The sequence below is a fragment of the Micrasema longulum genome, unplaced genomic scaffold, assembly GCF_059751315.1.
Source record: "Micrasema longulum isolate JH-2025_06_02 unplaced genomic scaffold, ASM5975131v1 h1tg000769l, whole genome shotgun sequence".
NCBI classification, from domain to species: domain Eukaryota; kingdom Metazoa; phylum Arthropoda; class Insecta; order Trichoptera; family Brachycentridae; genus Micrasema; species Micrasema longulum.
The window spans coordinates 501,261-527,162 of record NW_028277963.1 but is presented as its reverse complement, the minus strand read 5'-3'; the positions used below and the strand labels follow the sequence as shown (position 1 = coordinate 527,162).

Genomic DNA, 25,902 nt, shown 5'->3' with positions numbered 1-25,902 from the left:
TCATAAATCAGTAATTTTGTGCAAAAATATTCATTTTTTACCTAATATTTTGTTTTATATATATATATGTATATGTATATTGTGTTTTTAAGGTATACATTTATCCAAACAAAAGTAAACTATTGTACAACTGACCCTATCTGTTATAATTGAAATACATCATAATTGAAAATGAGGAACTAGAATCCCAACCGTCCATGCGCTCGGTAGCTGCAAGAAGTGCTGGGATATTTATTTATTGTACAGCGCCCTTTCACCAAAATGGCTCTATAGAAATTACCGACTTGCGCTGTATTCCAAGCAATACATATCTTTTTTGAGATACGCGTTATTCCAAAAATGTTCTTCAAAAGTTTTTTTCTGTCAACAATTTTGCACGATGAAAAATAATCAATCATAATCTTAAGATTGAAATGCAGAAAAAAATTACTTACATTGCATTCAAATTGAGGTGACAATATGTTTTTTTGCAAGTAAATTTCTTGGGATTTTTTGCACATTTAATGCTAAATTATCTGGGATTAAGAGTTAAAATCTAATAAGTAAAGAGTATTTGTACCAAAACAATGTTTTGGGCATTCTCAAAATGAAACAGAGTTCCTTATTTCTCGCCGTTGATGCAAGATTATAGAAATCTGTCTTCTGCTGAATGTAATTGGCAATCCCTAGGTGCTAATTCTGAAACAAGTTAAGAATAACCAATTGCAACATTTTAATGTGTATTTTTTTGTAATAATGAATTCTTGTATTCCTAGACATTGAAATTAAGGTATAACTGTCTGATTTTCTGTCATATTGTGTAATATGGGCCCACTGAGAACCAGAGAAGCTTTTAAAAATATCAAGCCGTTCTCAGTAAAACGGCGTATGTTTTCCATCAAAATAAATTGTAATCATAACAATTTTCTTATTTATTGTATTGGCAAGAGATACATATTTAAAAAAAATGTTGTTTAAGCTTCTCTTTCTTTCAGTGCCTCGTATTTGTAAGTTTCTTTTCCAAAGTTGACTATTTCCAGAATATGTTAAATTGAGTTAGTTGATTTGGGGATGCAAAACATGTTGCTTATTTTTTTTTTGTAAAAACGAACTATAGTCCTTAAAATATAGCTTGATTAGAATGACATTTGTCAGAAAAAGTGAGGACATAACTTTGTAGTAACGTCTAAGGAGTGATTTATATTGACACACGAAAAATCATTCGTATCTGGCATGTTAATTTTTTTTTTAAATACATGCTTGACATATAAATCAACATAAATGCATAAAAACAGCTTTAAAACTAAAAAAAAACTAAAATAAACCTAATTATTAACGACGTTCTTACAAGATTACATCGTTTTGCAAAAATGTTAGAGATGGGAGAAATCGATCAATGTAAGTTGATCGAATAAAACAATAATTCATGTGATGTTGTTCATGAAAAAAGTATAAATTTCTTATTTTTTGGTGAACAATTGTCTTAAACACGCTATAATAGGCTTGTTTTTGCATTTTTATATCAATTTTCGGAAACAGAATTTCATGATTGCATGAAAAAACTGATAAAATCGATTTGATCAGTGATCAGTAATTTCCCATCACTAATGAAATTAGTTTGACAGCTGTCATTCTAATCCAACTATATTTTAAGAACCATAATTTTGGATGATTTTGTAGTTTAATAATCAGTTTTTTTTTCAAAATGAACTATTTCCAGGGTAGACATAATTTTTTTATAAAAAACTATTTCCAGAATAAGTCAGTTTAGGTAAAATTTCATAACAAAAAAAAATATTATTTCAAATATGCATTAGTGTATTTGGTGAACCGGCCTAATTTTTTCAGAAAATAAAAATACCCATCATACCTTCTTAACTGTACCCCCCCATCGTTTTTTTTAACTTCAGTCTATAATAAAAAATATTGATTCCTGAAAAAGTTCAAATTTAGTTTTGGAAAAGAACCCTGCCAATTAGTTTTAGTTTAGTATTTATTTTTCTGATGTTTTGTTTTGTATAAAACCAATCTAGAAAAATCTCTTATTTCCTATTCTTTTATATCAATGATAATTTATCATTGATATAATATAACATTGATAAGTAATCCTTTTTTTTTACCAGATCTTGCTCTCAAATTTTTTTATACACTTGAAATTATATTGTATGTTCTATTGGTGGAAAAAGTATTTATTTTTGGGAAAAATTAAAATATTCTCTAGTAACTGCGTGTTTTCTTTAACAACCTCTACTGTACAGCATTTTAATTATTTAATGTGGGATTTTTGTTTTTGTAAATAAAGTGATATATTATGTTAAAAAAAAAATTAACAAATGTAAACAAAAAATTGTAAATAAATTAATCATTAAATTTAATTTGTGTTCTCATCGGGAATCGAATCCAGAACCTTTCGTGTGTGGCAAGCGTCTCGACCACTACACCACAGACTATAATTAAAAATGATGTTCCCTTTCTCATTTTTTTTCGGAATATCATCCAAAGTTGTATAAAATACGCCAGAGATAAAAGCTGAGTTGTGGTCCCACAGTAGTGTTGCTGAACTTGGATCGGAAACCAGAGGTTCGCTTCCTACTCTGCAACTAGATTTCCATTTTCTAACAATTATTTATGATATCTGAAAGCTCAATAGTATAAATGTTTGTGAAAAATCATACAAATGCAAAAAAAATCAACCATTCACTAACTAGTTTAAGAATGAGTCGTAGTTCGTTGAAATGGAAACTCTTTTTGTAATTAGCAAGCTACATGTACAGCACTAGCTGGCAGCTGTTACTGTTATTAATAACTTATGTACTTAAAATATAACTAATATCTATATATTCAATAAATAGGATTGTTCAACAATGTTTGAGTATGTCCAAATGCTTGCAGACTGGCTGGATTTCCTCCCTAGGGGGTTATTCATATTTAAATTTATTGCAACAGAGGGGGAAAACATTTTTGAGAAGGGAATATAGAAGTCTAGGCATTTACAGGGCATATGACCTGTCATTGGCTGGTTTAAGTGGCCACTTTACTTTACACAATAAATAGTGACATATTCAAAAGGTCTATTTTTTGTATTTCTTCCAGAAGGTATTAGCTTTAATTAGCTGATGCCGCGGCTATTACTCCGGAATTCGACGGCCTATGGCTACAGGTTTAGTAAAATAAACGAACTACTAAGGATTTTAAATCAATTTGGAAAAAACTTTTTTTGCTGATAGGCCATTTTATACAGGTGTCAAATGTCCAGTCTAAAATGCAACAAAAAAATTTCTTTCCGATGTCGGTCGCGACAAAACCTGGAATTACTAAAATGCAGTTCCACCAAGAAATGTCAGTTGAAAAATTAAATATACTATGAAGTATTATGTTTTTGCTCAGAATGATGAAGAAATGAATGCATGTGGTGGGTGGGTTTGTGATGGAGTAAAACAACATTCAAAGAGAACTGATTTATTGCCACAAACCAAAACCAAATAATGTGGTCACTGCTCACATTGCGACAGTTGGTAGATTTAGTTTCGCTTCAGTAAATAGATATATTTTTCAAACATAACTTAAACAAGAAATAGCATTCCTGCTCCTGTCCTTAAGTACACGGAAAAAAATCCAAATGGTTTTTACATTGATGAAATTTCTAGAAATTACAAGTCCCGAAGTTGCATGCTATGTGGTACACCGGCTAATGAGCTACATATTAACATATCAATATTTAGACATCCAGCTAAATATTTAGTCTTATAAACATAAATGCGGGAGTGGTTAAATAGCTACTCGAACTAATCTGCGAGTAAAAAAAAACCTAACAAATCATAAATAAATTTGTGCTTATTAATTAGAGTGAATTACGTAAAACGATCGAGACAGGAATTTCTCTCACACCCTCCAATCACACCGCTTAATTACTAGAGGTTTCTTTATATAGCCGATATAAGGAAATTGACAAAATTATCAAAAATAAAACAATCGTCTGAAATTCAAAAATGTCCATGATTATCGAGATAACACATTTTTTAAATAATTTAATTGACAGATAACAAAAGCATGCTCCACGTAGATGATGATGGTCTAAAGAGAGTAATTTATAGATGCCATTGTTCAAGCGCACAATAATCCTAACCGACATTCAAACCATAAGTCTTTCCCGATGGTTCCGGAAGATCGCTACCAATGTGAGAGATTAACTTAGTGAGTGGCTATTATTAACCGAACCATTACTGACTAGGGAGATGACTCCTGACCACGTCACACAACCAATTAGTTTACATTATGGTTTGTCAAACGACCCTGCTTTATTCATCGATGGTATTGGCATCCATATTTAGCTTTCGTTAATACGAACATAGCCTACTGAAATAATTCACATTCATAATCAAACGGTCAATGTTTCAACCTAACATAGAAAAAATACAATATTTATATTTAAAAGGTATAAAAGGGTAGGTAGTTGTGTACACTATATAAAATTATGCGTTATACTATAGTAAGTTGAGTAGTAATAGATATAGGTATTGTTTACATTTATGGATATAAAATACAAACTCATTAAAACAAAAAGGTGTTTTAAGAATTGAACTGAAGGTGAATATGAAATGTTCACCGTGTAGCTGGTCGATGACTTGCGCTAGAGTGAACACTCCAATCTCGGGGAGTCGTGTGGGAGAACGGTGGGTATAATCAGCTACCCGTAGATTGACTCCAACTCTGCTCGGCATATAAGATAAACTTATAAAACAATAAAAATCAAGGGGCACGAAAAAACTCAACATATATAATTTGAAATTATAGTAACATCTATATTATAATAATGCGACGCGACATCGGAAAAGGATGCCGCCGTCCTTAAACTAATAATTTCCCATATATTGTTTTACCCTTTAAATTTATCTAATGATTTAACACAGTCATGCAAAGAGAACATGGAATATTGGGAAATTTTTTCACATTCTTCAATTTAGTTTAACCGGATGGAGATACGAGGGAACATCTACGCGAGGCCGGACTGTCTAACCGCTCTTGAACAGCAAGATGGCCACCTGGCCGAGGTAGAAGTAGATGAAGTGGCGCGTCTCGTGTGTCACGTACGACCCGAAGTTACGCCCCACTATGCAATGCCAGGTCGGGTTGTACTTTTTGTCGAATTCTTTCTTTATGTATGCGGCAATGTCCTGGAACAAAGCCCAAATGTGAGAACGAGAAGCTTGCTGGTACGGAAAAATAATCACATTATCTTGCAGTTACTTACACATTCAATGTTATCAAAATATACTAATTTACGATCAATAACAAAATGTCAGCAAAAGGTCAAGTGGATGCATATGAAAAAATACATTTTATGCTAAATACATAATACAATGTTACTAGTAAGAATAATATTTCAGTATTTAAAAAAAAAAAAATATTTTCATTCTCATGATTTATTTATTTAATAGAATATGTTCAACTGTTCACCCTCTTCTAGAATATGCCTCCGTGGTCTGGTCTCCATTCTATGTCAATCGCATAAATCATATTGAATCAGTCCAACATCGCTTGCTGCGAAAAGTAGAGTGGATGCTTGGACTAGAGAGAGGTGATTATTCTTACGCTGATATAGAGTCAATGTTCAATATTTCTAGTTTTCAAAAACGTAGAACTAATATTAATTCCATATATATGTTCGGCATACTAAATGGTATAATCGATGTTCTAACATTACTGGGATAAGTAAAATTCGATATTCCGACTTGTAGGTTGAGAAACAATGAAGTACTTGTTCATCGATTAGCATAAAACAAACTATGGCCTTAATTCTCCTATGACCCGTCTTTGTCCTATTGTTAACTCAAGACAAGATCTGGACTTTTTTGGTTTAAGTTTACAACGATTTAAATGAGCACTAAATAAATAGTCCAGATCTTGTCTTGATGTCCCATCTGGACTTTTTTGGTTTAAGTTTACAACGATTTAAACGAGCACTAAATAAATAGTCCAGATCTTGTCTCGATGTCCCTTATGTTTGTCAATACTTCTTTCCTTCTTTTTTAAAATGTTTTAAACTATTATTTTATTGTAATATTTAAATCCTTTAAATTGTATACATGGACAGTGTCCGTTAATAAATAAATAGAATACATTAAGGTACACCTTTTCAGCTTTAATACATATTTAATTATAATATATATTTATCTACTGCGACACTAGCCACGGGACCACAAACCAAATAATATTATTTGTGTATCACCTACTGGTATTTTGATTTTAGAAATATACAGTTTGTTCGGAGTCTAGGTTCTAATAGTATTGTAAGGCGGAGTTCCGAGGAGTATCTGCAGCGTCGGTGAAGATGCAGCAGTGTAATAAACTATGAGAGATCAAACGAGCATCGGTGTTGCTGCGCTTAGAGAGGTCAGACGAGCATTAGAGTCGTTATGCTCAGAGAAGTCAGACAAGCGCAGCAACACTAACGCTTGGTGCGCTCATCTGACCTCTCACAAATTTGCATGCTACGATTTGAGTTTCTCCAGGGTATGCTTGGCTACAACAGTTAGACAGGAGACTAGAAGGAATGTGTATTTGACTACACATTTTTATCGATTGTTGCGCGGTATGATCGATAATTCTGAGATTATAATGAGCATTGGTTTGTGTGTTCCTATAATTACCTAAGACAGCGTCAGCATAGATTGTTTCATATTCCGATGTACAGGACCAACCTGCCTATGGTTATGCCTGTTGGAAGGGCTATCGCTATGATAAACATCGCTCTGGATATTGATCTGTTCCATGTATCCGAAGGGGTTTTCCGGAGCAAGATTCTCCTACTACTTCTCCTAACACGAGTTTCTTTCGTGTATTTTTTCTTTTTTATAATATGTACGTATTGAATGTATGCTTGTAATGTATATGTTATATTTAAAGAAATTAATTGAACTGAATATTGGCACTATAGATGCTCTCCTCAGAACTCTACTGTTAGCTAAGTAACATTATTATAATATTGTTTGTATAATACCTCAAAGTAATAATTAGCTACCCACCCGCAAGAGACGCCTTTTCGCACTAAAAGCTTTTCAAATTTTTGGTTTGGTTTTGGGTCTAACAACAAACACGTAACGGATGATTTCGGTTTGCGCTTGCAATTCTCAACCCGAGTACCTACGGCCCGTTGTATTGCAGTAAACTGTAACTAACTTCGTGATTGATAATCATATGTTTTTTGTCTGTATGGGCGACTCTACAAGCGGATGGCGTTTTATTACTCCGAGTATAATACAATGTTTTATCAGGTCTATTGATGACATCCTAAATTGAACGTAATTATGCAGAAAGTAGACAGTCATAGAAAAGTGAAACAGAGATAATAGCACTTTTGTGAAAAGAGTAGATCATCAAATCTACACAACAGTTGGAATGTTTTTGACTTTGAAAAATGATAAACAATGAATACATTAGTTTTTTTAAATATTACAAACAAGAATCCAATTATGTATTTAACCGGTTTTAATGATTTGTAAAGTACCTTAAGATTTTTCTTTTTTTTCTTCTTAAAATTTCAAAATGAATTTTTTGTGATCGACCTATTTTTGTATGAAAGCGGCCTGGCTGTTTTTAGCAGAACATTTTGACCACCTTACTGCACCCATGTCACATTTTTTCAAAATTGTGGACTGGCTGCTTTCTGCATAACTACGTTCAATTTATCTTCTACTTAACTTTTACATTTTTACCACCTACAAAAATCTAATGAATTCTTTGTTGTGAAATTTTAGTTATAAATGTACATGGAAACAGGGGGAGAGGAGAGTTTTTTCCTCACCTTCTGTATACATAATAAATATTAATGCGAAATCTGTAAGTTCTTACTTCTTTGAATAGTTATCTTATGCCTTGTATTTTGCTAAAGATTTCGAGAGTGATTTCAATAATAATAAATAATAAAAGATCTTCCGAACTCTACATTATAAATTTGGCAAACCTTTTCAATATTGTACTTCTCCAATGCCTGTGTTGCGCAATCCACGGCATCTTGCTGCATCTCGTCCCCCATGTCGGCATTCTTAATCACTGCCTTTCGGTCGCACATTTTGTCTTCGGTTCTGTTGACAAATTCATATTCACATATAAATTTTTGCGTTACAACTAAATTATTTAATATAAATAAAATCACTATTACTACTATCACGCCATATCCCGTAGGGGTAGGCAGAGGACGGAACACCGCACGTATTGATCCTGACATACTTGTATACTACCTTTGATTGTATCTGCTTATGCTACAATTGAAATTTGTCAAAAAATATATTTAAAAAAAAATAATGACTTGAGAAAAATTACAAAAAAATTAACACTCCACAGTAGTTCGCAGAATAGTATATGAATTAATTAAGTTTTATTAACAATTTGTAGCTTTAGAGTTTTTTTTTATTATTCAAAAATATTCAAAAACATAACTGGTGAGTCGAATACAAATTGCATTCATTATAAAATTTGCATATCAGTGCACATCTATCTATCTACATTATAATTATATTGAACGGAGGCCCTGTTGTACACCATAAATGTTTAAGCTTTCATTTCCTTGCACCGCGGCTTATTACTGCTTCCAGATTTGACTCAAATAAGACTAAGGACAGTAATATAAAACTACGAAGTTGTAGTGTTTAAAAGTTGAAGATGGAGATGTTGCTTGCTGCGTCTATAATTAGAATCTTTTTCTTACTTTTAGTAAGTTTAGTTATGTTACATATTGTCGGATTTCTGACACAAGTTGGTAACTACATTTTACTAGATGTGAGATATTGCACTTTAAAAGTTTTAAAAAAAGTCATCCCAAATCAACAATTCAAATAAAACTGCACGTTGAATATTATTTTTTGTATTTGTCAAGGACGTCAACTACGGAAAGCGGCCTTTCTTGAAACCACCACCTCGATAGATTATATAGTTAACATTAGGAACCTCGGTATGTGCGTATTAGAAATGTGCTGCCTTCTCCATCAAGACTAGTATTTGTAACATATGGAGGTGGCCTTTTCCATACTGAGGCATTAAGAATAGTTATTTAGTTTTAATAAATCAGTTTGAATGATTTTGAATCTGCATTGTTTCGTGCTGCGCTGCTGCCCTCTGACTGACGTGTGTGGCTGGAGGGACAAATATATAATTATATATTTTTTTAAAACTAAATGTATTCAATTTGCTTTACGTAATGTAAGAAATTAATAATTCTAGATAACAAGAGGCTAGATTTTGTTAAAAGCACAGTTTTCCTAGGTCTGACTATAGATTCTACCCTACAGTGGGCCCCCCATATAAAAGCTTTAGCGGCAAGATTTAGTGCAGCAGCATACGCCGTCAGGAAGATCCGACTAATAACGAATGTAGCTACAGTGAAAATAGTCTATTTTAGCTACTTTCACACTATTATGTCTTGTGGCATTTTGGGATCGGGCTGCCGACATTTCCGCAGTTTTTGTTTTGCAAAAGAGGGCAGTGAGAGGTACTTACAACTTAAATTTTTGCGATTCTTTAAGAAATATGTTTAAAGAAATAAAAATTATGACAGTATATAGTCAGTATATTTATGATAATATTATGTATGTGCGTAAAAATATATCTCTCTTTCAAAAAAATAGCGGCAATTATAATCATTACACTAGAAATAAAGACAAATTGGTAATCCCGGAATTGAAGCTAAGCAAGGTAAGCACATCGTTTGTGGGGCACTGCGCACTGCGTACGCTTCTACAATAGAATACCCGACGATGTCCTAATTATGACGGACAATAAATTCAACATTTTCAAAAAAAGCGTACTTCAAAAAAAGGCCTATTATGGACTTAATGAGTAGATGGAAGATAGCAGTATATGGAACTAACAGTAGTATTTGTGTTAGTTTAATTGATTATTTTTGGAATGAGTTGTTATTTCTTGAAACCTGACTATCTCTTTGTGTTGTTTTGTTTATTTATTTATATATTGACTTTTAATAAGAGTATAAATTATACCTATATTGAAGAAAAACTAAAACTATACGGCTAGAGCGGACAGGTGGCCTCCTCTATCACTCTCTCTCTCTCTCTCCGCTACGATATTCTAGGCTCGCACGGCGGGGTTTAATGGTGGGGCGCGCAGTGCTAACGGTATAAAACATGCACATTTAAAAATAAACAGTCACATTTTCTCTGATGTTTGGCGTTCACTCATCTCTACTCTCTGCCCCGACCCAGATTTCTACTCGGCTTCATTTCTTGTGGCCTTCGCTTCACTTTGGACTTTGATTTTGGACATCTCTTTCTACGGATTCCTAACCACGGCAAATTGGGCAATTCAACCTGAAAAGGCCCTTCTGAAGACATATCCGGCCTTGATGAGACGCAACTGGGTCGCCTAGCCTCCACTACCTTCAACCAGTGAACGGGTCTGTAAACAGCGGAATCACAACACGACGCCGGTAACACGTTGGCTACAGTATTTATAAAATATGAAATATTTTTATTTACTTTTTAAACAAATATTATTTGATGCCATTTACGAAGACATCTTATTTTTTGAAAATTTGTAGCTATCAACTTTTGATGAAATGAGGGGGTATAAAGCAAAAATGCCACTGTCCATGATGACTGTTTTGGTAAAAACCAACAAAATCAGTAGAGAAAAGACATTCTTTTAAGTTCAATGTGTACATAAAAATTTTAAAAATAGTATTTTCATTACTGATTATACCACGCACGAGCTGCACGTTAAACATAAAAGAAATAGTCTTTTCGCTACTGGTTTTAATGTTTTTTTCCAGAATCAGAGATCTTAGACGTGGCGTTTTTGCTTTAAACTCCAAGTATGTCATAGATATATGTATAGCATAAAGTTAACTCTTTCAATCAAGAGTAGTAGTCGAATCGAAAACGATTGTCCAAGATTCTCTCTCTATTCAGTCACACACCGAACTCTATTCTTCATCCGCCTGGACGGGGAATAGATATAAAAATAATAAGGAAGTTCAGTGCAACGGGAAATTGGATATAGGTTAGAGAGCCCTATGAAGACACAAATCAATACTTTGATGTGGTCAAATTAAATAATTAATTAACTGGTTGAATGTTTATTGAGATTAGATCACTTGAGGAACTTCAGCCCTACGGGGAAATTGGATACAAAAATGTTTTCTTACATGCGGTAAAAATTTGAGTATTTAATTGTGGCTAAGTTTCTCGAAAATGTATGAAAAACTAACTGCTTTGAACGACGTCACTAGTTCTCCGAAATCAACCAATGACAGAGCATTGTGATACGCTTCCGGTTACCGGGAACCCAACCCACCAATCAGGACAACTCACCGTAAAGAGCATGAGACGTCACAGGTGGAGTAATTTCAAAATCACAAAACTTAAAAAATCATAGTGCTGATCCATTTTTTATTATTTTTTTTATTAAAAAAACACAACTTTCTCATTACATTACTTAAAAACATCTATCAACTGGTTGCTTACGATTCGGGAGAAAAATAAAGGGTTACTTTATGTAAACATAAAATGCACTTTTGATCTTTGCAGTTACCTTGAACTACACTGGGCAAACTAATAAATAATATGTTTATCTTACTACTGTGCAATATCTCGCATTAATATATTGGAAATCAATCCAGCTTCTAATTATATCTAGAAGCAACTGGAATTGTTTCCATGACATTAAAATAAAGACGAAAAATCAATCGCTACACATAGAAAGGTGGAAACACCTTCACACGCGCATATTATGGTATACATATTATAAGTATGGGAGAAACAGGTAAATTTTCGTCAAAAGCCGGCATTGCAATAAAATGGTTTAGAAACAGAGTTTAACTGCAAAAATAAATTATTGATTAACTTTTAAGGATAGAATATTCACGCCGAAACTAATTACCTATTAATTTCTTCGGAATATTTATTTCTCGCGTGGACTCTGACAGTAGCACTAACGTTCAATTCTGTCATCAAAAAATTCGAAAATTATACAAGATGGTAATTTGTTGCGTTATTCCAGGTACAATTAGCTTGACCATCAACTGAAATTATGTTCCGTAGGCCTGAAATAATCTGGGAAATCGCCTAGACAACGTTTTATCGATGTCTAAAAACAACTAATTCTTTATTCAGTAAAAATGCAATTTCATATTTACTAATATCTACGATAAAATAGCAGCAATTAGTAAAAAAATAAACCTTACCTTTAAGGGTCTTGACAATAATGCGAGAATACAATAATATATGTATCGGCAAATACGCACGACGGCAATTCTAATTTCTACACCAAAATTTCTAAGGTCCCTCTCTTGGCGGATAATCTTTTACAAAATGGATTTTAACTGGTGCAGCAGTTCTATTGGTCGGTCTTCCGAAGACTCTTTCAGATGCGTCTTTCAAGATTATATACTGGCAACATTTCTAATTACTTTTGTATAGGGCAATATTATATTGAATTCAAACCTATTTTCTAATTTCAAAATATGAAGAAATAATACCTTTATTGTTCCTTTTGGTCCTTTTATTAGAAGGTACGAGTTTCGCCAACCATTGTTGTGCATAAATTTATTTATATATTAGGAAACATGCTGTACATAATTTTATATTATATTGGAATTCTTGTACCGCCCCTTATGTATGGGAGCGAAGCATGGAATTAGAAAAAACAATGATGAAAGAATGCTGAATGCTCAGGTGAATGTGTGATAAAACAATGTATGATAGGTGCACAAATGACAAGATCTGTGCATTATGTAAAGCTGAGACTAGCATTATCGACAAAATCAAGAAAGGAGTGCTGCGGTGGTTTGGAAATGTAAAGCAAATTGACGGCGAAAGAACGGCTAAAAGGATTTACGGTTCAAATGTTGATGGATACAGAAAACAAGGAAGACCAAGGATGACATGGTACGACCAAATTCAACAAATACTCAAAAATGGAGATGTCAAAAGTAGGAATAATCGGCGTGTGTGCATGAAAAGATGTATGAATGTAGATGAAGCGAGATCTGTATGTAAATACAGAGTGATATGGCGTTCTGTCCTCTCTGTTTACCCCTACGGTGAAACGGCATGTTTGTTTGTTACATAATATTCATAACTTATTACTATTGTACCTTATGACAACGTCAATGATTATACCGATCTATACTTAGAATTCAGAATAATAACGCGCTACCGCTTTGGCACTTATTACTCTGAAGATTTAAATATAATATGAAAGTAATAAATACTTATGTGCGATTTTTTTTTTCTTTCACTTTTAAAATATTTATCATAATGGATAATCCTGGATGTACATGTCCAAGTAAATAAGAATTAATTTAACTTTTTAAAATTGAAAGCAAAGTAAAATCCCTAATTCAAATGAATGCAATTAAAACTAAGGTATATTGTATGAAACAAAACATGTTTTATATTTTTTAAACCACCTTATAAATTATTTATATAAGTTCCCTTAAAGTATGTATTTCATTACAAAAATGATAAAGTTATCCATAATGACCACCTGTTCTTCCTGAATGCAGAAAAAAATTACCGTTGATATTGCCCGTTGGAAGGAAGATTGATCTGTTGAACAGTCTACCGAGAGAAGTGGATATTTTCCTTTAAGATTACCAGTTTTAGACTCTTCTTCTCTAACCATGCATCATAATGTGTGTTAGTGACTTATTCGTCTTTGTTTATTATTGTTTTTATTAACTATATGCTGGACCTTAATAATATATTGTGCTTTTTTTAAACACATTTTTGCAATTACCTAATAATATGATATATCCTCATTGTAATTGGCAGTAGTGCTGTATCATATATTTTATTAAATAAATAATAGTAATCTTCTTTGCCGCCTTCAAATGATTTTTCCTAGCACCAGTAATTACATGACTAGCCCCGTTTATATAAATCTTATTTAGGAGCGATTGAAATATGTTTTACCCTGGCAACATAAATATTTATTTTTTCCTTTAAACCTTTTAGTGGCTTTTCGTAAAAAAAAATTAGTGGAAGCTTCTACGTGAGTCTTATAGCCTGCGAACAAAAAAGTTTTTTCCTTTAACTGTGTATTTTGCAATCTGCTGTGATTAGGGCTTTTATTTTAAAAACCAAGCTAACGCCATTTTAAATTATAATCTTGATTGGGTTCACAGACTACACAGATTGGGTTGACAAGTTCGCGTTCGGGTCTGGTAATTTTGCTAGAAATTGCCTACAGAATTGTAATTAAAACCTTTAATACACACAATAATGTCTGGAGCCGGTGGCAGAAACGAATGTAGAATATACGTTGGTAATCTTCCTCCCGATATAAGGACCAAAGATATCCAGGATCTATTTTACAAATTTGGAAAAGTTACGTTCGTCGATCTGAAAAACAGAAGAGGGCCCCCTTTCGCATTTGTAGAGTTCGAAGATGCACGGTAAGTTCGATTTTACATTTTAATTAGTATCAATTTTTTTTTTTTTGCGTTTTTAGCTACCGGCTAATAATATTATTTAGCGTCTATTGTTTTGAAGGAATGTAGGTATGTAAATAATCATACTTTGAACCTTAACGCCATATCTGGTTTCATCGTATTTATCATAAATCACAGCACAAGGACAACATGTCATTTTGTATGTGGTATTCATTAATTTGTTAGATACCTGAAGATAAATTATACCATCAACAAAAAACTTTAAAAATAAACTGAGCGATTTATTTTTATTAATTTTAAATTAATTTAAAGTTTACATATTTACGAACTTAAGGCTTTTAATGCTGTGCCCGTGCTAAGTCATTATAATTAACATCGGGAAAAAATATAGTAAATTAATAATTATACAATGATGTGGAAATGCAGTCCAAAGTACAGTGGAACTTAGTTATTACGAGGAAGATGGGGCCGACTGAATTTTCTCGTTATACCAGAGAGAGGTTTTTTTAATCCGATCGCCTTTATGTTGTCATTAAGTAAACAATTACTTACGAACAGTTTGTAGAGATAAATAATAAAACAAAACTATTGAGGAAATATTCATAAGAACATTATGTTGGTTTGAGTGGAAAGATTGGCAATTGTTTTTTATAAACTCGTATTTTTGATAGTTTTCGTAATATATTTATTTCATAATAATATGTTGTAATTTTATAATCATTTCACACTTTACAATGAATTTTGTAAAAAAAAAATTGACATGTTTTCTTTGCGGGGATATTTCCAAACCCTCAAAAAGAACAAAAAAAAACTTCGTCAAAGAAAATGTTAAACAGGTTAAGAATTTGCAAAATTCGCAAATTTCAAACAACGTTCAACCAGTTAGTCAAGTATGAAAAAGTTGCTTCTAAAAAAGATCTTGTCAATATATCAGCAGCTCATGAATCAACAAACAAATCTCAGAAATCACTATCATCTAGTGTAGTAAAAGTTTCAGACGCAGCGTTGATTCGAAAGGCAGACATGAGCGAATTTCTACTGAGAAAAATGGTTCGTGAAATGAAACCACCTCCTGTACATATAGATGAATATTACACATGTATAAACATGTGTAATATTGAATATAAACAATCAACTCAATGTTTCTCATCAGAAAGACGTAGGCTGTCAATACATTGATCCAGATTCAACGCATTTTTTCACTGATGGTACAAAATTAAGAGGGATTTAACCTTCCTAGCGGATGAATTACTTGAAGCAACAGAAAAGTCTGAAAGTGATAAAAATGATGAAAAATATGAACCTGGTAATTTGTCAACAATTGTTAAAAGCAGATATTTATCAAACGACCGAGGTACTGAAGAGGATTCAGAAACGCATCACAGTACTGTTAGTTTACCTTCCATGAACTCTCGCGAAGCGAGTCCAAAATAACCCTCTTATAGCCCCGCCAAAATACCAAAGACGAATAGTTCCGAAATACATCAAGGACATTCAAAAGCAGAAAACTGAGCCAAAACATGAACAGAGTGTTGAATATAGCATTATAGACCCTCACTGCCCCGCTGGCATTACCCGAAAGCGAAAGAGTTGAAACGCACATTTTTTTTATCAGGATACGCTGCAATTGGTGTACCAATGCAGTGCTCTATGCACCATTGGGTGCAGAAAGTGAACGATGATGATGAGACCCTTACATGGTGTAATAAACATCGGTCCTAAGTTAGCCACCCGTGTCAATTTTACTACTCAGGTTCTTATTTTAAAATTATGTTTATAAACGATTGAAGAGTTTTTGTATGACTGAGAAGTAGCTCTTTATAAAAGTTAATAAATGTATGGAGAAAAACATCAACTAAAATGTCGAGGAATGTTTCCTCATTACATCTGATATCTCGCTATTTCCGTCATCGTTATAACCAAGTTCGACTGTACCATATTAAATATCAAGGCTATGACAAATTCTGTTTTCTTTATAAGTTTTGAATTATTAAGATAACACTGTGATAGGTTGTTATATTGCAGTACTCTGTGCACTATTATTGGGTATTCGATATATCTTAAATATATTAAACTGTATGTATGATGCAAATTTCATTCTGTTTGAGACAATCGAGTCGAAAACACTCATCCAGAATTCCATTTTCCATAGTCCATATCGAAATAATTTTAGCATATGTGAGGCGTATATCTGGCTCGCAACATTCAATGTATTATGTTACACTAAATGAACATGTTCTTTTATCAAAAAAAATACTGATTGTCCCTTTGGGAATTTTTTTTAATCTATAAAAGATAAAGTTAACTTCCTTACTAAGTACCCGAGTAATCAATTATCAACCAGCAGATATATTTATTTTATAAACTCATTATTACACCTAACATTATTTTTAAAATATCTATAATAATAATAATCCAACCAACATATTGTACTTTATTATTACAGGAGATGAAATAAGCATTTTTATATTAATTTTTATCATTTAATATTGATTTTTATTATTTTCATAATAATTTCTGGGTTATTTATTTATTCATTATACACTGCAAGAGTAAAGTATAACAGACTTTATGGTACTAAAAGCCCTATGTTGAGTTGCATATTTAATATTACAAAAATTAAAATTAAAACATTTATGTGTGTATAAACATATTAAAAGAATGTTATATTATCTGATTCTTCCTGAGTTTTTTCAATTTGTTGTATTGAAACAAAATTATCAAAGGAAAAGTTCAATGGTATTGAAATACGACGCTAGAAACTTTTCATACTATGTTGTCAATCAGCCAACAGATGGTTAACTCGAACCGGTGAACATGTGATATAATTATAGCAAACCAGATGGGTGTTTCTGATTAAACAGATTATATTTGAAAGGGCAGTGAAGAGATCATAAACCGCAAAAAATATCAATTTTTTTTTTTTTAATAAATTAAAACACAATTTTATTTACTAATTTAAATTTATTTACATTTTACATACTGTATTCATGAGCTTACTATGGTTTTTTTAGGCCATGATTATTAACATGGAAAAAAATAGTAAATTAGACGAAAATATAACATTACACAATAACAAGATTAAGAAGTCCAAAAATAACTTAGTAATAAATGAAAGAAGTTATTGTACAAAGTTACAAACATAATCTAGAAAACAGAACAAACGGTACATAAAACATTTATTTATTTAGGATAATTTATATAGTGCCATTTTTGTATAAGTATTAATCGAAGGCATAATTTTACGTAGAAATAAAGGAAAATTTCACAAAAATGTATGTGATTTGAAATGCTTTTATTTCTTTTCAAAAACAAAAATTAAGATTTCGCTTCGGCCACTTTCATGTTCAATTTATTATCTTCGAATTTTTACAACCAATTTTAGTTCAATACTTAGTCTTTATATTATATGAGAACCCAGATACCTAAGTTTAGTCTAAATTTAAAATGGCGTAATCTGCTTGTCTAAAGGTAGTTATATTTTAGGTACATAAAACTTTTGAGTATATTTTTTAATAGAATACCTTTAAAAATTATTGTTTTTATCGAATTTATGTTTTTTTATTATTGCGCGATTAAAAACAAACTTAACTTTTAAAATGGTAAATTTCCTCATTTTACGTGCGCTTTACCAGACTACAGTTTTCGTAGAAACTGCATTATTTTATTAAAATTAAAATAAAATAGCTTTGGTTTTAATCACTTTTTTTTTGTTTGTTACTGTCTGGCTTCAAAGCTATAAGGTGGAGGGAGGTATAATTTATTGATGAGCATTATCCTATTTTATTTTAACAAAGTCTAATTTTAATAACAATAACCACAAACTTAGTGCTTCAGATTTTAACTTAATTTTTTTTTAAATTTGCATTATTTGACTTTTTGAATGTTATGGCTTGATATTTTTCTCATAAACATTTTGTCCACAGCGATGCGGACGACGCAGTGCGCGCTCGTGATGGCTACGACTACGACGGCTACCGCCTCCGGGTGGAATTCCCCCGAGGGGGAGGGCCCGGCGGCCGAGGGGGGCGCGGGTCGGACCGCCCCATGGGCGGAGGGAGAGGCGGAGGCAGGGGGCCGCCGGCCAGGCGCTCCGAGTTCAGAGTGCTAGTCAGTGGTAAGTTGAAACTTTACAGAGCTTTAAAATGTTAAACAAGTCACACCCCCAGTTAGGTATTTCTAAATCAGCCATTTTGCAAAATTTAATAATGCTCGTAACATAATTTATATTGACATTATGATGCCCGGTACTGTTTGTGGTATTTGCTCATTTGACTGTCAAAATATGAGTAGATCACTTAAGCATCATAATAAGGAACTTCAGCCCTACGGAAAAATACAATAAATGTTTTCTTGCGCATGGTAAAAATTGGAGCATTAAATTGTATGGCAAAGTTTCCTGAAAATGTATGAAAAAAAAAAACACTGAATTAATATTTTTTTTAATTATCAGGTCTCCCGAGCTCTGGATCGTGGCAGGATCTGAAGGACCATATGCGTGAGGCCGGCGACGTCTGCTTTGCTGACGCCTTCAAGGACGGCACCGGAGTGGTGGAGTTCCTGCGCCTCGAAGACATGAAGTACGCAGTCAAAAAATTGGACGACTCGCGTTTCAGATCTCATGAGGTGAGGATTTTTTTTATTGTAATACATGTACTAAATATAAACATACAATAAATGAATGCGTCCTCACTGGGTGTCCCGTGCCCAGGGCACTTGAAATTTTTGATATTTTAAATTTATTTATTTCATACTACAGTGGTGATCATAAAAAAACTCGCCCTAGAATGTTGACCGTTAATACAATTCAATGGCAATATTTCTCCGAAATGGTAGTTGTTTTGACAAATTTGTTTTACATTGTATTTAGGGGGGGGGGGTTCGGGAATTAGTTAATGTATATAACAAATACATGTCTTAGACTAAGCATTGCTTGCTTGATATGGAAAGTTACAAGCAAATGTCCATTGTCGGTAATATAAAAATTCTTGCCTTTTTGGAGGAGAAATTAAAATTCTCAGAGTCAATCGTTTGCAGTCTTAACAATATTGAGGTAGATCGCCAGCAGTTCAAGTTTTAGCATCCCTGCTCTAGATCATTCGCGCGCGTGTGTGTGATCGATCTATGGACATTGTAACCACATTTCAAAAACCGTCTTATAATTTTTGCTATTATTATGCAACTTATTGTTTTTTATCTATATTTAAAAACAGTGCATGCTTCAGCTAGTCTTATAAAAATGAACAAAGCAGTTTTTATGAAAACTCATCTCTCAGCAGACCAAAGAAGGTTTTTTTAGTTTGAACAAAAATATATACAGTAAAACCCCCGTGTTAAACTGAGGAAAACACTAAAGTGAGGAATTGAAAGAAAAAAAAATGGGCCCTGAACATTTCGGCGGGAAAACGTAAAATTGAGGAACGTATAAACGAGGTTTTACTGTAACTACATTGGTATCGACTATTAATAATTGTATTTGAATTGTTTTACAGGGAGAAGTTTCGTACATTCGAGTGAAGGAGGATTACAGAGGAGGCAGTGGTGATAGGTATGGAAGTGCTGAAAAGGAGAAGTTCCGGTAAATATAATATTTCAATCTAACATGTTTCACTATAAATTGTATTTAAAAATTGTTTTCTTGGACGTAATAAAAACTCTAGATGGAGACTATCCTAAACAGAAAACACTCCGTTTTTATTTTCTACTAACTAGTTTTATATAGATTCCCTAACATTTACCATGAAATTTCACTAAAATATATTAAAAGAGGAAAAATAATTAGTTAAAATTTGAATACTTTTTTAAAAAATATTGTCGGGTTTTTTTTAAGTTTTTGCATTAACCACTAAATCCCACAATATGTTCCCATGTTGTCACAAATTTTTTTTTGCCAATCATAAACTGCCATAGTAAAAATTCATAGATTTCAGGTTTCACAACTAGAAGAAAAGAGTGACATGTAAATATGAATACGTAAATTTAAAAAAAAATATTACAAAAATAATGGTGTTAAATAACATTGATTTAGTAAAGTTGTTCATTAAGGCGTTTGTTTTTTTATTATTGCCCGATTATTAGAAAACATTAGTTTTAAAATGGCAAAATCGTATGATTTCCTAATTTTGCGTTCGTTTTACCCGACTACAGCCTTAATAATTTTTGTGTTTTTTTTTTAATAAAAAGAAAACATGAAACTTCCTCATTATAATCTGTTGCATTTAGTTATACATAGCTCTATTTGCAGGTCCCGCTCGCACTCCTACTCATCTCGCCGCAGTTCGCCGCGCTACTCTCCGGTGCGACGCGTGTACAGCCGCTCCCGCTCGCGCTCCCGCTCCAACTACTAGGCGCCCCGATGTACGTATTACCGCCTCCCGCCGGCCGTGCGTACACTGTGAGACCCGACTTATTTAGCACCCGCGGGTGTTGGATAAGTGAGGTATCCCCACCCCTTGACGTAATATGAGCGATGCTATCATTTACCTAATGATTCTTCAGTCTTTACTTTCTTTTTGAATCATTTGATTTTTGGCTCAACCGTATTGTACCTTCCATACGCAAAATATATTTATGTTTTACTTTTGATTTTTATTTTGTAATTAAATTTGTACGTGTTTATTTTCTGGCAATATTGTCTTAAGCGCTAGAATTAAGGGTTTTGCACTTTATTTACTCACAAATTTCCCATAAGATTATTTGATCACTTTGAAGTCATTCCTTTTTCTGTCACATAATTAGATTTAAGTTGTGTATTTTGGATAAGGTTGTTTCTCCGTGTTGTTTTTATAAGATGGCTAAAATAATCTAATTGAATAGGCAATCCTATTGTAAAGTAAGGAAAAACCTGCTGTGTTTAAATAATACGTTGAGGACACAATTTGGTTGTGTTCCGAGTAATGTTTGTAAGTGAAATTGTAAATTAGAACCTTTTCTGTATAAACATTGAATGATAATAAACTAATGACTTTTTTTCTGTTCATATGTATGAATCCACGGGACGGAGTGGCAGGATAATAAGGATGGATTGTTGAGGATCTCCGTATGACATAATGGGATTAATTTGGATGGATTTTGGAAACTGGATAATTTCTCGGAGGATAATGGATTAGGACCCGAACTGTATTTCATCGGATAATTTGTGGAAGAATACTTTTTTCGCTTAACGGATGTTCCGAGGACGAATCGTGCATTATCAGGATTCCAGGAAAGCATTCGTAATAGGAGGATCGCATTTTGACAAACTTAGACTATGGAACCGTGTACCTGGACAAAAGACATTCTGTAGGAGTATTCTACGGATGTGTTAATTAACTCTTAGATCGGTTGTTTTAGCCGCGCTGAAACTAAAAGTGATAAATTACTCGCTATCTAAGTGTTTCCTTTGTACGGACACCCGCGCAATAAACTAAGTGTTTGCCCGGTGCGAATGTCTCGTGCGCCGAGTTAGAGCAGGATGGATTCCGGAGGATACTAAACTAGGCGGTGAGCACCTTATGCATATCAATAATGATTTACAACTTTCAACTTTCTTACATCACGCCTTCCCAGTGTCGGTTGCTTTGTCCGACGAATATGTCTTTTGGTACAAGCCAAATTATTTGCCAATCATACAATTATTCTCTCACATCTGTAATACATTATCTGTGATCGATAGAAAGTTGAAATGGTTTTCTTTCCAAATAATTCCTCACACTGCATGCAGTTGTTCATTACTTATATTGAATGGCATGCAGGAAAAAGTGCACTACTGTGCATTGTTCCATAGCTATTTCGTGATTAAAATCAATTCATTTTTATTTAACTTTTGTTATAATGCTTTTCAAACTAAAATTTTCAGGAGACCCTTCATAGAAAAAATACATAAATTATTCACTTATCTTTCATTGATTCGTCAACACGATCATTGTGAGAGTTTTTATCCTAATTTTCATTAAAATTACAATGCACCAGAAAACTGATTTTAAAATGTCACTTATTGACAACATTGAGACATGTATTGTTTAGAATGAAACTTTTGCGGTATCTTATTACAATAAACCATTATTGATTTAAATATACATTTTTCCTCATGTACATAACAGTTAATTCTGATTGCTTATTAAACTCTAGAATTTTCCTTTCATTTAACAAATTCGCTTTCCTTATATTTAGGATTGATACAACGATAATAAAACTTGTTATATTCGTAAAGCGTTAAGTATTTTTAGAAGTAACAATTATCTGTAAAAAAACTCAATTAAATTAGCGGGTTTTTTCTTTTATCGCAGTTTTTTTTTTTTAATATGAAGAGGTATTAATGCTCGAATCACTTCTTGATCAATAACTATTGTTGATGGCAAAAATATTTTTATACCTTTTCACAATGTTTCTTTTATATAAATAACTACATGTTTTCTTACAGCTCTTGAATTGTAATTGTCACCGTGTTTTTAATAAAATACAACTAAAATTTTAAAGCTGATCTGTATTTTTATTTACCTGACCTGTGATTTTAAAAAATATGTGAGTAAATTATATTAATGATAAAACACTTAAATGCGTCATAAAGTAAATTTTGCATAAACCAAAAATGAGAATAACTTTTATTTTTAATAATTTCCTAAACAATATAGGTAAGACATGTGTTATGTAAAACTATAAGGGGTATGTTGTATAAATACCGAAACAAATTTTAATTTGTAAAAACAAGTCTAATTTGGTGTCATAAATCTATTTAAAAATGATGTATTTATTAGTTGGAATTTATTTTGTAGAACTTCATATTAGAATCTTAATATTTAAATCAAACACTATCTGGGCCTACTAACTTTGTTTTTTTTTTTTAACAAAATATCTCAAAATTGTTTTGCCTTAAGGGCATTTTCAAACTGAAGTCCAAATGAAACAATTGAAGACATGAGTGGTAAAGGTGTTATGTGACAAAAAAAAGTGGATATATCTGGGCTAAAGTTTTGAACATAAATACAATTATTGGCAAATTATCACACCCTCTTCATTTATTCTGAAAATTGGTTTTCTGCTACTTTTTTATGGTGTAGTCGGCTCCTAGAGTAATAATTCACCCCAGTTTATGGAGATGGCCTTTTGCTCTATTGCATAGAACATTAGCATTCCAATTTTTTTGTTTAACAACAAACATGTAAAGGACGGTTTCGGTTTGCGCTTGCAATTCTCGACCCGAGTACCTAGTGATGGATAATCATAGAATGGTTTTTTTCCGAATGGGTAACTTTATAGCCGGATGGTGTATTCTCACTCCGAGAGTTGGCTTTATATGCGAGAACATTATATTTAATGTAAAAAAAGTAATACATAAATTGTAAAAGAACAAATAAATAAATGTGAAAGGCGTGTACATAAAATCTTAATTTATGTGAAAAAGTAAATATTTTTTAATTTGCGACAATGCCTTCATCTACTCAAGTCTTCAATTGTCTATATAAGTAGTAGTTGTTCCAGAGTTGAGTTTTTTCAGTAAAACAACTTACTGACAGATTTTTGTCTAAAAAATAAATAAATTATTTGATTCAAATCAGTGTTTGATTGAAGTTTTAATATTCTAAAAAGGGTGTTTTTACACCACAATTTTTGATGGTTAGGATTTAATAATAATGTAAATAAATAAATAATTCACAATTTAATAGGCGAAATTTGAAAACTGCAATTTGCCAACAAATAAAAACATGGTATGTTAATTATCGCATGTTGATACTGGTTAGTAAAAATGTGAAATTCCTGCCTTGGTACAGGCACTCATAGTAGTGCAGGTAATAACACCAATATTCAATAAACAAAGTAAACTGCAAAATAAATCAAACAATAAGTTGTGTGGGAAAATGGCAAAATTACACCCTAATAGGCTACTTAAAATAGTTTATAATTATATTGTAATTTGGAGAGGTCGATTAAAATGAGGAAGTTCAGTGGTTTTTTTTATTTATTTGTTAATAGACTACTTAACTAAGCCAAAAAAAAATCTAATTTTTATGTATCGTATTATCAACACTATGATTTTTTAAAGTTTTGTATTTCTGAATTTACTCCGCGTGAGACGTCTCAATTGAACATAGTTATGCAGAAAGCAGCCAGTCATAGAAAAGTGAAACTGAGATAATAACACCTTTGCGAAAAGAGTGAATAAACAAATCTACACAATAGTTGGATGCTTTTGACTTTAAACAATTAATATATTCATTTTTTTTCATATATTACAAACAAGAATTTAATTATGTATCTGACCAGTTTGAATGATTTTTATAATTTTTTAAGATTTTTCTAGTGCTGTGGGTGTTTTCTGCTAATTGAGAAATGCCGTTTTTGTGATGGACACCATTTTCAGAAAGTGATTAAAAGAACTTTTTGTATGAAAGCGGTCTGGCTGTTTTTAGCAGGACATAGAATTGACCTTACTGCATCCGATAACATCAGTATCGCATTTTTCCAAAATTGTGGACTGGCTGCTTTCTGCATATCTAGGTTCAATTCCTCTTCCACTTCTTCTCGGTCGTATAATTTAATGCTCTAATTTTTACGCGCATAAGAAAACATCTTTTGTATCCAATTTCCCGCGGGGCTGAAGTTCCTCATTAAGTGAACTAATCTCAATAAACATTCAACCAGTTAATTTAATATTTGATTTAACCACATCAAAGTATTGATTTGTGCCTTCCCGGGGTTCACCAACCTAAAAACAGTTTTTTTACAGATATAATACTAAAGATTTTTTAGGTGGAGTCTTGTCCATACATGTTAGCTGAGAACAAGAGAGTACATTTTAAGAGCAGGGATATATAAGGAACGGGTATTTTTATAGCTTATCTCTAGTGGTAACATTTGTAACAGTGGTTGAATAGAACATTGTTATCTCATAACCCATCACAAAAAAAGGTACTTACTGTTTAGTGTTACCATCACAAAAAAATCATAGTTCCAAGTTTTACCATTTTGTACTCTGACAGTAGTTATAGAATGCCTAAATATTTTATTAGTCTTCTGTATGGTTTAGTTTGAGTACCTACATTAATATACCGAAGTAAAAATACTTATATTTTTAAGAATGATACAACAAGCCTGTTTGATGTGAAAATAACTTGCGAGGATTAAATAAATGAGGTGGAGATATTTTGTGTGTATTGATGGTAACATTAAAACCACATAAGCATTAACATTTTACATATTGAAAAAGAAAGAAAAAAATATTGAAATATACACAATTAAACCAAAAGGTTTGAATAAACCAAAGGCAAAATTTTCCATGTTAAACAATTTTTGTCTAATAAGTTTTTAAACTCTTGGCCGACCAGTTTCAGTACACATCTGTATTTTTTGTAAGTTTAATATGTTTGATATGATCATAATCAAAATCTTTTGTGGAAAACTTCCGCCGGTCGCAAAGAGATAAATGTAAATGGCAGAAATGCTGTAAATTGATAAAAATGTTGGCAAGATTGACTAAAATTACATTGATCGCTCTCGGCAGTATTTACACAATCATGGATAAGATAATGTCTAATTGT

General features: G+C 32.4%; 2 protein-coding genes across 2 annotated transcripts; one reads left to right on the top strand and one right to left on the bottom strand.

The window, feature by feature from the left end:
* Positions 1 to 3,422: 3,422 nt before the first annotated feature.
* LOC148279097 (dynein light chain 1, cytoplasmic) lies at positions 3,423 to 12,315 on the bottom strand. The gene is made up of 3 exons (XM_088230475.1): positions 12,176 to 12,315; positions 7,943 to 8,063; positions 3,423 to 5,153 (listed from the first exon to the last, which is right to left on the bottom strand). Exons 2-3 carry the CDS (start codon positions 8,048 to 8,050, stop codon positions 4,992 to 4,994), a joined length of 270 nt encoding a protein of 89 aa, XP_088086601.1. The 5' UTR covers positions 8,051 to 8,063; positions 12,176 to 12,315; the 3' UTR covers positions 3,423 to 4,991.
* A 1,818-nt stretch (positions 12,316 to 14,133) lies between these two features.
* On the top strand, positions 14,134 to 22,845 carry LOC148279096 (serine/arginine-rich splicing factor 1B-like). Its single transcript, XM_088230474.1, has 5 exons — positions 14,134 to 14,389; positions 18,313 to 18,503; positions 18,840 to 19,012; positions 19,879 to 19,964; positions 20,631 to 22,845. The coding sequence occupies exons 1-5, from the start codon at positions 14,217 to 14,219 to the stop codon at positions 20,731 to 20,733; spliced, it is 726 nt and encodes a 241-aa protein (XP_088086600.1). The 5' UTR covers positions 14,134 to 14,216; the 3' UTR covers positions 20,734 to 22,845.
* Positions 22,846 to 25,902: the final 3,057 nt, after the last annotated feature.

Excerpts from the sequence above, each read along its gene's own strand:
- LOC148279097 (XM_088230475.1), bottom strand. The coding sequence starts at position 8,050 with ATGTGCGACCGAAAGGCAGTGATTAAGAATGCCGACATGGGGGACGAG. Across the intron at positions 5,154-7,942 it reads AGAAGTACAATATTGAAAAG|GACATTGCCGCATACATAAA; the intron begins GTTTGCCAAATT and ends GCTTTGTTCCAG.
- LOC148279096 (XM_088230474.1), top strand. The coding sequence starts at position 14,217 with ATGTCTGGAGCCGGTGGCAGAAACGAATGTAGAATATACGTTGGTAAT. Across the intron at positions 14,390-18,312 it reads GTAGAGTTCGAAGATGCACG|CGATGCGGACGACGCAGTGC; the intron begins GTAAGTTCGATT and ends TTTTGTCCACAG. Across the intron at positions 18,504-18,839 it reads GTTCAGAGTGCTAGTCAGTG|GTCTCCCGAGCTCTGGATCG; the intron begins GTAAGTTGAAAC and ends TTTAATTATCAG.